The sequence below is a fragment of the Trachurus japonicus genome, chromosome 14, assembly GCF_045865225.1.
Source record: "Trachurus japonicus isolate A0001 chromosome 14, Traja_1.0".
Taxonomy (NCBI): domain Eukaryota; kingdom Metazoa; phylum Chordata; class Actinopteri; order Carangiformes; family Carangidae; genus Trachurus; species Trachurus japonicus.
In genome coordinates this window covers 26,518,803-26,532,872 of record NC_140920.1, presented here as the reverse complement: position 1 = coordinate 26,532,872, position 14,070 = coordinate 26,518,803, and the positions used below count along the sequence as shown (strand labels likewise).

Genomic DNA, 14,070 nt, shown 5'->3' with positions numbered 1-14,070 from the left:
AAACTTGGTTGAATTTACTTGTTTTTTGCAGCTCAGGTTAGATCTCACTGCTGCATAACTCAAGATATTTTAAATGGGGGGGCAGGGCAAGCAGATCGGGGGCCTGGCACTGTGTATGTTGGGTATTTTAGGGGTGTGTTTGTCATGTGGACTCCCGATGTGGCGTGAGACATCCTTTGTGGGCGCCAACATTGTGACTGCTCAGTCGGTAAGTAGCCTACACACAATACAGGAGACCGGTGATGGTTGTGACATTTCTGACAAGTGTGCTCAAAATGACTGGTTTCATGTGTGTCTGCTGTTCAGAGGTGTAGGTGGTATCTCTTCATACAAACAGAAAAATAATGGTTTACACACGTGAAGTGTTACAATTTATTCCACAGGTTGGGTTGTGTGTGTCTGTGAGAGAGAGATGTTAGTCAGTCACAGTGGTGATTAGAGAAGATCTGAACATAATACAACAGAGTAAAAGGTGCAGCTTTTCACCACTGTGTGTTTGTGTGAGGGGGTGGCGGGTAACAGTACACACTGTGTGTACTGCTCTTGTAGCCATTAACTGTTAAATGCAGCGATCAGCCAAAACATTAGCCCTGACCACTAACTGGATAGGATCCTCATAAGTATGATACAAATTTAAAGTGTTTGCACAGGGCAGTCTGCTGTCACAAAATAAATTAGGTAAAAACACTTTCTTGCCTTAAATAAAAAAGGTTTTCCTTCAAAAATTATTTGTGTCTGTCACATGAAGCCACATTGGGAATAAGGGCTAAACAGTGTTGGGGAGACTTAAGCTACATGTAGTTGAACTACATACGTAGCTTAACTACAATTTGTTGTAACTTGCTGGTATTCATATTTTGTGCTGCGTCAAGTATTTCAACTACTTTTTGGGTCATTTTTTGTAGTTTAACTACTCAATTTACAAACTACAATTTTGGCCAATAACATGAAATATTTTCTTATTAAAAAAAGACCTATACTATAATATAAATTTTATTTTACCATTATTGTGTTCCAGTCAGAACTCTCTTTGACAAAAGGAATGAATCATGACATGACATGCCAAGCCAACGCTGCCTCTGATTGGCTGGCCCTGGCGTTCCCGTCATGGTTTTAAACATTGTTGTTGTTGACACACCGATCTAGAATATGTCTTCCTCTTTGTATTTTGTATGACATTTTTTGTTGACTGATTTACAAGTGGGTATTGGGGTAGGATTTTCATTTTCTCTTCATACCTTCATATCATACTTCTTATACCCAACATGTCTATGGTGAACTTATGTTGACCAAAAACAAAGTGTTTACATCTGATGGCATGTGAATTTTTATATTTTCTTTCATATACCACATGTTGATTCACAGTTGAGTTAAATAAGTATAATGAGTGGTTGCTAAAGCTACTTTTTTTTAGCTGTAGTTTTTACAAACTACATTTTATTTATAAACTACTGCCAGGCTGAACTACTACTGTACATACAAAGTAGCTTTGGGGCTAAATTGTACAGGTACAGAGTGATGGCTGTTCCTGATATAAGATATGGTGTTATTTTGCTTTCTACATGTTCAATTTGATAATTTCTGTTGTGTTGACCAGCAGTGGTACCAGGCTATAATGAGAATGAAGACAATCAGTAAAGCATGGAGGGTGTAGAGTTGAGTTGAGTTGAGATTACTTTATTTATCCCATAGGGCAATTCTGTTTCTACAACTGACCGCCACACCACAATCACAATGTAGGGAGGATGTGTCATATGGATGCTGTATTACATTAATATGGACAGTTTCTGACATTTTAAACTGAGTTTGTATTCCTCTATCAATGACAAACAGAACTGAGTACACATTAACAGCGTCTCAGCTCAGGGTTTATGGCCCTCTTCATCTTCATCAAAAGTTCATCTTCAGATCTTGTCCAGTTTTTAAAATCTCTGTGAGGTTTTTTCTCTCTGTTTCCTCCTCAGGTGTGGGACGGTCTGTGGTTACACTGCATCCTCCAGGCGACGGGTCAGATGCAGTGTAAGAGACACACGACGGCCAACACACTGACCCCTGACATCCAGGCCGGACGCGCCCTCACCTTGCTCTCCATCCTCGCCGCCCTCCTGGGTTTCATTGTCACCCTCATCGGAGGAGGCGTGGCCAACTGTAGCGGAGCTCCACCTGACCCCGTCGAAGCCCCGTCCACGACCTCCTCCAAAAAGAAGGTGCTGGCGTTGTACTCGTTGTTTGGTCTGGATGTTTGAGGAAATTTCATTCAGTAATTACCATAATTAATTATGTTAATTAACGTTAATGTTATACATTAAAAGCCTTAAAATTAGATTACCACACATGGTCCCTCAACAACATGTTCCCAAATGAAGTTTGTAACTCATCAAATTACCTCCAGCTAATTGCCACTCTATGAACCCAGGGCTGTTGATAGTCTGGGGCTGCAGGGTAGTTACCCACCTACCACGTTGACAATCCAACCTTGGTACAGGGAATCCAACATAGAAAACCTGAAACAAGGCAAAGCAATGTTCACATCAGCCATGTAATTATGATTTCAGTTCAAATCTATTCACTTGATGTTGTGGACACTAAAACAAGTCCATCATAGTTCACAAAGAAGAAGAAAAACTAGAAAACTTTGATTTAGGAGATCCATAGTTTCTGCTGCACAACATTAAATGAGCTTTGAATTGGGTTTTCAAACTCAGACATGTCTGTGCTGCAAAATTAAGTTAAAACGATGTTACCGTAATATCATGACAGAAAATCAAAGCTTGTATACTATTTGCCCTGTAAGCTCATTCTGTGTCACTGGGTGGTGCTATACATGAAGTCCAGTTTGCTTGCAGTCATCATGCTCTGTGTTTCACATTGAAATAACAATGGAGTAAAAAGCTAGATGTCTCCATGTAAAAGCTTATCATATAAATACTTTTCCAGTCTGTGAGTCATACTGACATCCTGTCATTGAGCGGTGGAGGTTCAAAACACACTCTGTTTGTCCTTTAGATGGTGATATGAGGTTGAGTGCACCTCAAAGGTCAGGTCATGAAAGATTTAAAATAACATGTGTTGTAGTTTTGGGTGCTGTGTTCTGTATCCACTGGCATCCTGTATCTTGTCTATAGTGGGACTGAGGGTTCCTCGTGCTCTCAGACCAGTGAAACAAAGTAAATATTCTATTATCACAAATCACTTTTTTCAGTTCTAGCTCAGTCTCAAGTGAAGATTTGAGCTATGTATGCTTTCATTGTCCTACTGCCTTGTTTACCACTATAGCTACACTCAACCCATGTGAATAAAGCTCCAGTCAAATTTGAAATGTCTGATGGAGCCCGATCATCATAACATCCTCTCTCCCTCCAGGCATGCCTGCTGGGTGGAGCTCTGTGTCTCCTCGCTGGCATCCTGTGCCTGGTTTCTGTCAGCTGGTCGGCAGCAGCGACCATCTCCATCTACAACGACCCCTTTGTGGCTGCCGCCCTGAAGAGGGAGGTGGGCTCCTCCATCTACATCGGCTGGGCCGCCGCCCTGCTGCTGCTCCTCGGCGGCGCTGTGATCTGCTTCGTCTGCTGCGAGAAGGAGAGACTTCCATCTTCCTACTACTACATGCCCTACAGCACCAGCCCTCAATACAACAACAGCTCCCAACCAACGGCCACTCTCAGGTCTGACGTCATGAGATCAAACAGCTGGAGGATGTTTGACCAGCCGCCAAATAGGACGCAAGATCATGTAGCCCTAGTGCATGACCCCCAGAATAAAGCTCGGTATGAGAGCGGGCTGTACAATCAGCCTCCGGGGACACAAGCAGGATCTGAGCGGGGGACGTTCGGTCCTAATCTGTCAAACAGATCAGGGACACCAGACAAGGGGAGGGGCTCGTTCATGGGAATGAAACCAAATCAGATGCGCGACTTTCCCAGCAGAGCTTCAACAACAGTGCCAAGTGAATATTATTATGACAGGCTCTAATCTTTATAGATGAGTCTGTATGGATGGACTGATGACTGCACACGGGAATCATTTAGACATGAAGTGTGGTCACCAATCCTTAAATGTGAATCCATCCACACTATGGCAACATCTCTGGCCAGATCAATAAAGTCTGGTTATATTTAACTTAAAGGGATAGTTAAAAAATTTGGCAAATTGGCCCATGTTCTGTTATTATCACACAGCGTGGTGAATGTACAGGTCACAACTTGTCCACCAGAGCGTTTTGGAGTTGTTGGATTGTGTATTTGATGAGTTTGATGAGGGAAACCAAGAAATCCCATGAGCCTCCGTAGCGTAGCTCTGAGCAGCTCACAGCTCTGCTCTGCTTTTCAAAAAATAGCTTGCATTGACAAATAAAGGTAAAGAACCTACTGCTATGACTAGGGTTATGGCAATGGGCCAATTTGCCAAAATGTTGAACTATCCCTTTAACACAGACCCACATGTCTACATGTATATTATGCAGAGAGTGCATATACACAAATATACAAGTAGAGATATGTATGCAAATGCTTGGTAGCTGCACATACTGTATAGTACTGTTTCAAAGTTTTGACGAGGAACTGACACAAAATAATTCATATTGACTGTGTAGCTTGCTTATCAGGAAAAAAAATGAATAAAATAAGAATGATAGGATATTTTACGTAGAATTTAAAATCATATGATAAATTCCTCCTCTTAAAGAGTCCACTCACTGTTGTCTTTGTCAACACTCTTTGAAGATGAGTCCAACTGTCTGTGGTTTAACACCACCCTCATCAACATATAGTGACAAACGTGTTGACATAACACAAAGTGTTTTGATGCATGTGTGCTGTGCTGTATATGAAAAAACAAGGAGCATTTAACATGTAGGATTGAATTATACTTGTGTATCTGTTTGTATCAATGGTTATTTTCCCCCCTGTGGATATTTGCTGGGAGAAATCCTCAGACTCCTCTTATCTAATTAAATCTTCTTATCTAATCAAATCTTATCACATAACACATTAAACGAGATAAAGATGCTTGTTGAGTGAATATCAGCTGTGTCCCTCACTAAGAGTGGCTACTGGTGCTGATAGGAGAGGGACAAGAGCGATGTTGACATTCCTACATGCCGTATGTGTTACCGGTATCGATTAGCAGGGTGATCTCTCTGGAAGTCATGTGATCTTCCTTTCAACCTTTCTGATCTTTGCCAAACATTGAAGTGCCCGTGCTTTGACACTCATTGTTAAATCACAACTGAAAAAAAAAGAAAAGGCAGAAACTGGAGTTACGTCCATGGACCCACAGTTTTTCAGAGCCGATGTGACGATGCTTTTCTGGAGGGGGTTGATTGTTCAAAGAAGATCTGAAGTTCAACGCGCTTTAGTACGAGCTCGGGTTCATGACCAGCCTGCGATACAGTGAACAAAGAAAAGCTTCATTGCTACGTCTTTAAATAAAGAATACATAGAAAACATCTGGGTAACATTTGGGGTACTCTTTCTTCTAAGGACACAAGACTCTGTCTCTGCGGTCAACTCTTCCAGACATAGAAGCGCCTTGTCCATCAACTCATTACATAACATGACCTTTGCACTTTTGGTGCTTGCTTCGTCCATGCAACCATCCAGACGGTTGATCACTTTATATAATGAAATGTTCTCCCAGTAAACGCTGTATGTCTTATGAACATAGTTTGCCTGTGTGCGGCGCATGCTCAAAGGGGTTCTGTGATGATTTCTGAAACTCTGCACTCTCTCATTTCCTGTGAGAGTCAACTGGTCAGGTGAGATGTCTTCACAAACCAGTTTCAGCTGAGAGTCCTCACCTGAAAACTCCTCCTCTGACTTCACAGTAAAACCTGTTAGCGAGACAACGTTGACTTCTCGTCTGAGGGGGCAATAAAAACCACTACCTGCTCCACTACCTTCCCCTCTCACAGATAAGTAAGTCGGTCGCTGAACAACAACAACACACAGTCCGAGCCCTCTGTGAAGAGACCGACAGAGCTCCAGCATGGTTTCTAATGGACGACAGATTCTGGGCATGGCCCTGGCCATCATCGGCTTTCTGGGGAGCATCATCATCTGCGCTCTCCCCACCTGGAAGGTCACGGCCTTCATCGGTGCCAACATCGTCACCTCTCAGGTGATCTGGGAAGGCTTGTGGATGAACTGCGTGACACAGAGTACGGGTCAGATGCAGTGCAAAATCTACGACTCTCTGCTGGCGCTGCCCCGGGACCTTCAGGCCGCCAGAGCGCTCGTGGTCGTTGCCATCATCGTCGGGGTCTTCGGGATTCTTCTGGGCGTGGTCGGGGGCAAGTGCACCAACTTCGTGGAGGACGAAAGGCAAAAGGCCAAGGTGGCCATCGCTGCCGGGATCACCTTCCTCATTGCGGGCCTCTTGGTGCTCGTCCCCGTCTGCTGGACCGCCAACACCATCATCCGTGATTTCTACAACCCCTTGATGACCAACGCTCAGAGGAGGGAGCTGGGGGCCTCGCTCTACATCGGCTGGGGCACGGCCGGGCTGCTGATCCTGGGAGGGGCTCTCCTCTGCAGCTCCTGTCCCCCCAGAGATGAGAACAACTACGACGTGAAGTACTCCAAGGCTCGATCTTCGAACAGCAGCAAGGCCTACGTTTAGATCGTCACCGGTTTTGTTGGAAAGAGATAAGACAAAAGAATATACGAAACATCCACCTGCTGTGTTTGTTCCACCAAGACGAGTCAAGTTCAGCCGTTTAGAAGAAGTTAGAACAGAAGGAATTTTTGTCCTGTGTAATTTAAGCATGTGTTTTAGTTTGAGAAACCTTCACCTGCTGTAATATGTGCAGTTTTTTGATTCTCTATTCTAAACATATAATATTTTGTATTTTTCAGACTTTATATCTTTTGTTTGTGTAGTTTATGTTGATTATTAGTCTCCTACACTCACATAACATGCTGTATAGGTGTGTAAGATTTAAACCATGTGTTAAGAATTGCTGTATATAAAAGCTTGATTCACATTATCCTTTTAAAAACAAGTTTCTGTTTGTGTGCTTTTATCGTGTGAATCACTACATAGCATTAAAATGTGGGTCATATCTACATATTTGTGAGCATGTGCAATTATGTTTTCTTTGAGTTTGTTTTTCCCTCTCATTGCTGCAGTCTAGATTTTTTTTCTGTAACAGTGATAACAACAAAGATCCAGTTTGACAAGTTCACACTTAGATGTCAGAGGAATCCTTACAAACAGGTTGTGTGACAATGTGTTCGGCCCGTTAAAGCAACAGTGCTGAATAAACCATGAGACTGAGCCATAACTGTGTGTTTGTACAGTATCTCCTTTATTTATCTCACCACACTGATCAATTTGCATAGGAGAATTAGATAAAGATATTGTTATCAAACACAAAATCTAATATATTTTGCATTTATACACATTTATAAACAGTGCAAAACAGTATGTAGCTCATAATAACCTAATTTATATTTTTACTAACAGTTATAACACTAGTAGAAATCTATGATTGAAACATGGGATGATATATGATATATTTTCATAAAAGATTTACAATAAGACTAATAATAATACATAATTAACTTTCCTTAATTATTTCTTTTTAAAGTATTGGATAATTATAGGGAAACTTCTTAACCTTCGTCTTGTGTTAGCTTTCTGCTACCAGAAGAAAGCTAGCTGTAAAATACACTAAAAACATTTTTTTTTTTCATCCAATTAGTTTTTCTTCTCTCCTCATCCATGAAAAAAATCCTTGATGCTATAAATAAATTTATGTGGTGGTACTTTTATGCATTTAAAACCTGAAAACGGGTCAGTGGTGACCCGAACACTAGGAAGGTTAAGATAGAAGACATATAACAGTGCCAGCTGACTCTTTGGGTTTGTGTTTTCAGTGCAGTGTTCATATACAGCACATCATTACACCAAACCTTCAGTTTGTCCAAATGTGAAACAGAAAAGAACAGAATGGACACAGAATCTCTTCCTCTGAGCTTTACAAGGACAGTGAGATTAAAGATTATGTTTAGCCTGATTAAAAGGTTTGGTTGTTGTACGTGTGTGTGTGTGTGTGTGTGTGTGTGTGTGGTTCAGTTAGCCTACGTTGTGGGGGCCTAAATCTGTTTACCTATTGTCATGTGATGGGAACTTGTGTCTCTTGTGGAAACAGGTGCTGATGATGTTTGTCATTTCATCTTAAGGTGAAACATGTTTTTAATCGAGGTCAGGGTTTAGGTGATGTTCAGGCTACGTATTAGGTATGAAGCACATACATATCTCCAGGCAATGAATGTGTCAGCATTATGCCCTCTGAAGTGACGCCGACAATGTGTGTGTGTGTGTGTGCTAGCGTGTGGTTTTGCATGCGTGGAACAGGTTTGTCTGCACTGTTTACTCTGCCAGAATGAAACTGGTTTTACTCGTGGGAGATTGGGTTCCACATTACTGTCCTTTTGTTACACCAATACATCCTGCATGCGCACAGCCTTGTTCACATGCAAGAGGATGTGTAAACACACAAATTTACACAGCTATACTGAGAATAAGCACTATATTTACATTAAAAAAAACACAATTTATATCATTTTTCTTTCATTTTTAAACAAGCACTGTTCAGCCTTCATCAGGGTTTGTGTAGGAAACATGTTAGATGATCAGAGGCCTGTCATTCCTCCTGCTTCATCCAATGCCTGTTGCTTCCAAAATAATCTCATCAAAGATAACAAGGGCGGGAATGAATGATGTCACAGTTTCACAGCCACCTCTGCCTCCCTCTCCCTCTCCCTCTCTCTCTCTTGCTTTCATTCTTCTGTTAACCTCCTCCCCTTTCTTCTCCCTGTTGACTAGGTGTGGTGCATCATCGCCTGACCAGTAGCACACAGACAGCTGCTCAGGTGACAGAAAAGAAAGAACACTCTCAGGTAGAGAAATAAAGGGAGAGGGGACAGAGAGAGAGAGAGAGAGGGGGAGGATAGACGAGCAGTTGGGAATACAGAGGGGGAGGGGCCGAGGCGTAGGTAAAGTAGGCAGTAAACAAATGAACAGAGGCTGAACTGAGACACACCTGGAGTCAAGTAAAACGCTACAGAAACAGACAGAGAGCGGAGCGTTCCTCAGATAGATACTTTACACTGTGGCGAGGACAAGAAGATGGAGGCGTCTGAAAACTGCAACATCACGGGCTGACGAGGAAAAGACGAGGAGAGACACAAGAGAAGAGAGGAGTGAGCGGAGCGAGAGCAAGGAGCAAAGAAGGAGCTCCACAGAGACTGTGAGCAACAGGTGAAGGCGCTCCGGTGAGGGTTTCTCCTCCTGCCTCCGCTGCACCATGGCCTCCATGGGGATGCAGATGCTGGCCAGCGCCCTGTGCCTGCTGGGCTGGGCCGGGGTCATCATCAGCTGCATACTGCCCATGTGGAGGGTCACGGCCTTCGTGGGCAGCACCATCGTCACCTCCCAGACCATCTGGGAGGGCATCTGGATGACCTGCGTGATCCAGAGCACGGGGCAGATCCAGTGTAAGCCCTACGAGTCGCTGCTCGCCCTCACCGCCGACCTGCAGGCCGCCAGGGCCCTCACCGTGCTCGCCATCACCACGGGCGCCGCGGGCCTGGTCCTGGCCTTCGTCGGGGGGAAGTGCACGCGCTTCTTGGATGGAGAAGGAGGCGGGGTCAAGGGCAAGGTGGCGGTGGCGGCAGGGGCGGTGCTGATCGCCACGGGGGTGCTGTGTTTGATTCCCACCTCTTGGGCGGCCGGGGCGGTGGTGAGGAGGTTCTACAGCGCCTCCATAGACGCCCAGCGGAGGGAGATCGGAGCGTGTCTCTACATCGGCTGGGGGGCGTCCATCCTGCTCGTCCTGGGAGGGGGTTTGTTCATCAGCTCCGCGTGCCCCCTCAAAGCCCACGACGCGGACAAAAGCCCCTCGGTCCGCTACCTGGTGGTCCGCTCCTCCAACGGCTCCAACCACCCGGTCTCTCCTCGCAAGACCCAGCCCGTCGGAGCCGTGTTCTCTCGGTCTCAGAGCTACGAAGGGCCGTCCACGAAGCCTCAGCCGTACACGAGGCCCCCCTGGGAGGACAGGCCCGACCCGGGCTCTGGGCTGGACTCAGAGAGATCGTGGGCACCGTCAACAAAGTCTCAGATGAAGAGACCAGAGTCGATAAAGTCTGAGCAGAGCGAGGCCTTGTCGACCAAGTCTCAGCTGAAAAAAGCAGAGATGGAGGACTTGTCGGTGAAGAGTGAAAATGAAGACGCTTCTTCAAACCCAGCAAAAACATACCTATAATAATGGGCGCACATATGCACTTATGTTTACATGTAGAAGACTAGGAGTGATGTAGAAGTAGTGACTTGTTCTTGTGATGAGGAATTGGGTCAAGTAGTTGATGAGGTGTAATCGTCGTCATGCTCCATCATCACTGTTGTGTTGATGGCCTGGACTACATTTATCAATATGAAGGAAATATGTTACAGCTTTAAGATGTTATGTGCACTAAAAACTGAAGTTGAACTCATCCAGGTGCAAATGAAGTATGTTACAGTTGCGTTTTTCAATAATGAACTTTCTGAATCATGAATGTTGAGTCTAAAATGTTAATTATCCTTGCTATTTTTTTCTTAAACATCCTGAAAAAGGCTGAATCCATTCACTGTAATAATTTTACCTCAGACTTTCTCACTTGCCTTTTTGTTGTTGTTGGATAAACTGTTGCCTGAATGCAGCGTGAGTTATGAAGTAGAAACATATCCAAGCCAACTTGCCTTAATTATTTTAAACTGATGATGTTACAGTTTTTATTCCATGTGCTTATTTGATAAGTAAAACAAAAAATATTAGCCGCAGAGTTTTTACTATCAACAGGGGTTTCTGTAAAGATTCAGATGTTTTTTTTTTTTAACTGTGAAATGTGATTTTATTTTCTATTTTATTTGATCAGATACTTTTACTTTTCAATAAACAACTACATTGAGATCAAGACAAGTCACAGGTTTTTTTTCAATGAGTGTTGGTAATCATGTAGCCTAAAAATGCCAGCGATGAGCTGAATAGATCCTTTCAGAAACCCCCCCTGGACTTTCAGTCCTCCTCCTCCTGGCTATTTAAATCCACAAGACAAACTGGTTTGACAGAAAGTGTGTTTACGGTGGATGAGAGCAGTGTTAGCAGGAAGAGAGAACAACGTATTTACAGAGGATTCAAGATGAATTTCACTGAATCACATTACTCAACGTGTGTTGTTGTTTTTCCAATTCAAATGTGAGCCTGCATCATTATCTAGTCATGATCTAACACTGCCAGCTACACAACTCAATACTGTGAAGCTCAATTTACTATAGAGCTGAGTGTGTGGATGCACAGTGAACACATTAGTTGGTAAAAAGAAAATAAAAGTGAAAGTTTTTAGAAAATGAACAAACATTTTTGTATGTCTGACATCCTCCACTGACTAAACCACTGAGGCTGGTAGGTAAAACATGGCAGGCAAAATCACTGGATGGATGCGGATGGATGAGACCCGATCCACAGTGGTCTATAAAGAAATTATTAATCCCCCCCCCCTTTGTTTCCCACGAAGAAGCTGTTGTGAGTTGATAAAATAGTTGCACACATCAGTCTTTGAAACCATGTGGAGTGAAATAATCAGCTGCTCTACAAACCTATTTCATGCATGATCCTTAAAAACCTGCCTGGTGGAGTTTTCTTCTGTGGGATGAACATTTGGCGCGCACACGTTGAGAAGATCAACTCCCGGGATGTGAAACACTGCCATCTAGTGGTCAGGGGTGCACATGCACGCACACACACACACACACACACACACACACACGCGCACACACACACACACACACACACACACACACACACACACACACACACACACACACACACACACACACACACACACACACACACACAGTCGATACAGTATAACTACATCACATTTAAACCACATGCACAGGCTCACACATAGCACATATACAGATTTTGTTATGCATGCACTTGAAACCTTTGCCATAATAACAGATTCAAACTGTAGTCAATGACAGAAAGAGGTGGACATTACTAAGTTATATTAGGTCTATGTAATGTAATTATGCAGGCCTATATTTCTAACAGTATTTAAACTCAAACACCAAGTTCCTCTATCACTGGGAGGAGGGATGGATGGATGGATGGATGGGTGGAGGGTAAACAGGACTTTCCTTCTCTTTCTTCTCGTCGTCTTTGATCTACTTCTTCAGCCTTCTCTTCCCTGCCTCTCCTCTTTGTTTTCATTTCCTTTTGTTGTTCTTTTTGTTGCTTTGTCTTTGTCAGATTTTGATGTTCCTGAAAAGTCGGACAGCATCGTTCAGGATTTTCTTCTCCAAATGCTGAACCTGAGAAAAATGTACAATAAGATTCAAATCAAAACTCATCGACTGATGTAATGTACGTCAAGCTCAGTGTTTCAGAGTCAGGTGCTGGATGGGATGTCCTGCTCCATCCTGCTGGCCTCGTTGATCCGCTCTGCTCTACCTCTCCTCTGGATCTCTGTAGCTCCTCTATTTTTACATCTGTCAAGGACGTGATGTTTTCAACTGTCTGTCTGTTTGGCAGCAGCATGATGCAGAACTGCTTTGCACCAAACTTGTGGAGGGATGAGACAAAGGCCAGGGAGGACCACTGTAACTTTAGTTGAGTTTCTGATGAATGGATTCTGTTTTAAACACAACAAGGCTGAGAACCTTTTATCAGTCGGACTCGGTGGTGAGTGTCATGTTTAACGCTGCAGTCTGCCGGGGCAGCAGTACTATCAGACAGGAACACAAGGAGACTGGACAAGCTGGGACTCTGCTTAGTCTGGCCTCACCCGGCCGGGACTGATGTGCAGAGAGTGATTCAAGTCTTTACGCTGTCCTCTTTTCCTTCTCGCATCCGAGTCTGTCCTCCAGAGAGTGAACTTTTCCCTGTCACTCAGTCTCACTCTGGTGGATCCTTCTCAAAGTTTTTAGTTTGACCAAGCGCTCCTGCTTTCTGTCTACCAGAGTCCTGACAGCAGTGATCACCTCATCCTTCTCCTGGATGATGAGCTCTCCCTCTGTGACTGGCCCCTCCTCTCTGCACTGAGCTCTGCAATGCTTTTATTGAAAAAGATCTCCGTCTCTTTAACCTGGTTTCACTTTGCTTTCAACTTTTCCCTCAAATGTGTGCACTTTAGTGTTACAGGGATAGTTCAACATGTTGGCAAATTGGCCCATTTCCATAATCCCTATAGTTTTAGTAGTAGGATCGTTACCTTTGTCGGCGCAAGCTGATTTTAGAACGGCGGAGCAGAGCTGCGAGCTGCTCAGAGCTACGCTACGGAGGCTAATGGGATTTCTTGGTTTCCCTCATCAAGTTAATCAAATACATAATCCAACAACTCCAAAACGCTCTTGCGGACAAGTTGTGACCTGCACATTCACCACGCTATGAGATAATAACGGAATGTTACGAGACAAAGTTGTTTTCGAGGCAAATGCAGAGGCTGCTTGCTGAAAAAGCGGTTTTGCATGAATTTCCCTCTAAAACAACTCTGTTTCGTAACGTTCCGTTATCTCATAGCGTGGTGAATGTGCAGGTCACAACTTGTCCACCAGAGCATTTTGGAGTTGTTGGATTGTGAATTTGATGAGTTTGATGAGGGAAACCAAGAAAGTCTACGAGCCTCCGTAGCTCTGAGCAGCTCGCCGCTCGGCTCAGCCGTTCGAAAAACATCTTGCGGCAACAATTAAAGGTAACAAACCTACTCTTAAGACTATAGTATGATTATGGCAATGGGCCAATTTGCCAAAATGTTGAATTACTAAGTGATGATAAGTGGCTCCATATTGTTACTAAATAGTAGAATGGAAACATCATGTAGTTTGAGTTGAACACTTTTTTTACCTTCATTAGAAATTCTCAGTCTTAAAATGATGCTGCACAAGGTCTTTGCAAGACACATTTGAGTAATCCTGTTTATGGCAACACACACGACCACAACTCACTGACCAAGAGTCACATGATATTAGACAATATTCATCTTTAAAATATCTCTCATACTGTAGAAATGATTGATACCATGA

The 14,070-nt window shown here is 43.6% G+C and overlaps 3 protein-coding genes across 3 annotated transcripts; all 3 read left to right on the top strand.

The window, feature by feature from the left end:
* Window positions 1-73: 73 nt before the first annotated feature.
* On the top strand, window positions 74-4,012 carry LOC146974927 (claudin-4-like). Its single transcript, XM_085798657.1, has 3 exons — window positions 74-208; window positions 1,965-2,207; window positions 3,364-4,012. Exons 1-3 carry the CDS (start codon window positions 74-76, stop codon window positions 3,970-3,972), a joined length of 987 nt encoding a protein of 328 aa, XP_085654783.1. The 3' UTR covers window positions 3,973-4,012.
* A 1,924-nt stretch (window positions 4,013-5,936) lies between these two features.
* On the top strand, window positions 5,937-6,646 carry LOC146974926 (claudin-4-like). The gene has a single exon (XM_085798653.1). The coding sequence runs from the start codon at window positions 5,986-5,988 to the stop codon at window positions 6,616-6,618; it is 633 nt and encodes a 210-aa protein (XP_085654779.1). The 5' UTR covers window positions 5,937-5,985; the 3' UTR covers window positions 6,619-6,646.
* Window positions 6,647-8,784: 2,138 nt separating this feature from the next.
* LOC146974925 (claudin-4-like) lies at window positions 8,785-10,808 on the top strand. Its single transcript, XM_085798646.1, has one exon. The coding sequence runs from the start codon at window positions 9,311-9,313 to the stop codon at window positions 10,265-10,267; it is 957 nt and encodes a 318-aa protein (XP_085654772.1). The 5' UTR covers window positions 8,785-9,310; the 3' UTR covers window positions 10,268-10,808.
* Window positions 10,809-14,070: the final 3,262 nt, after the last annotated feature.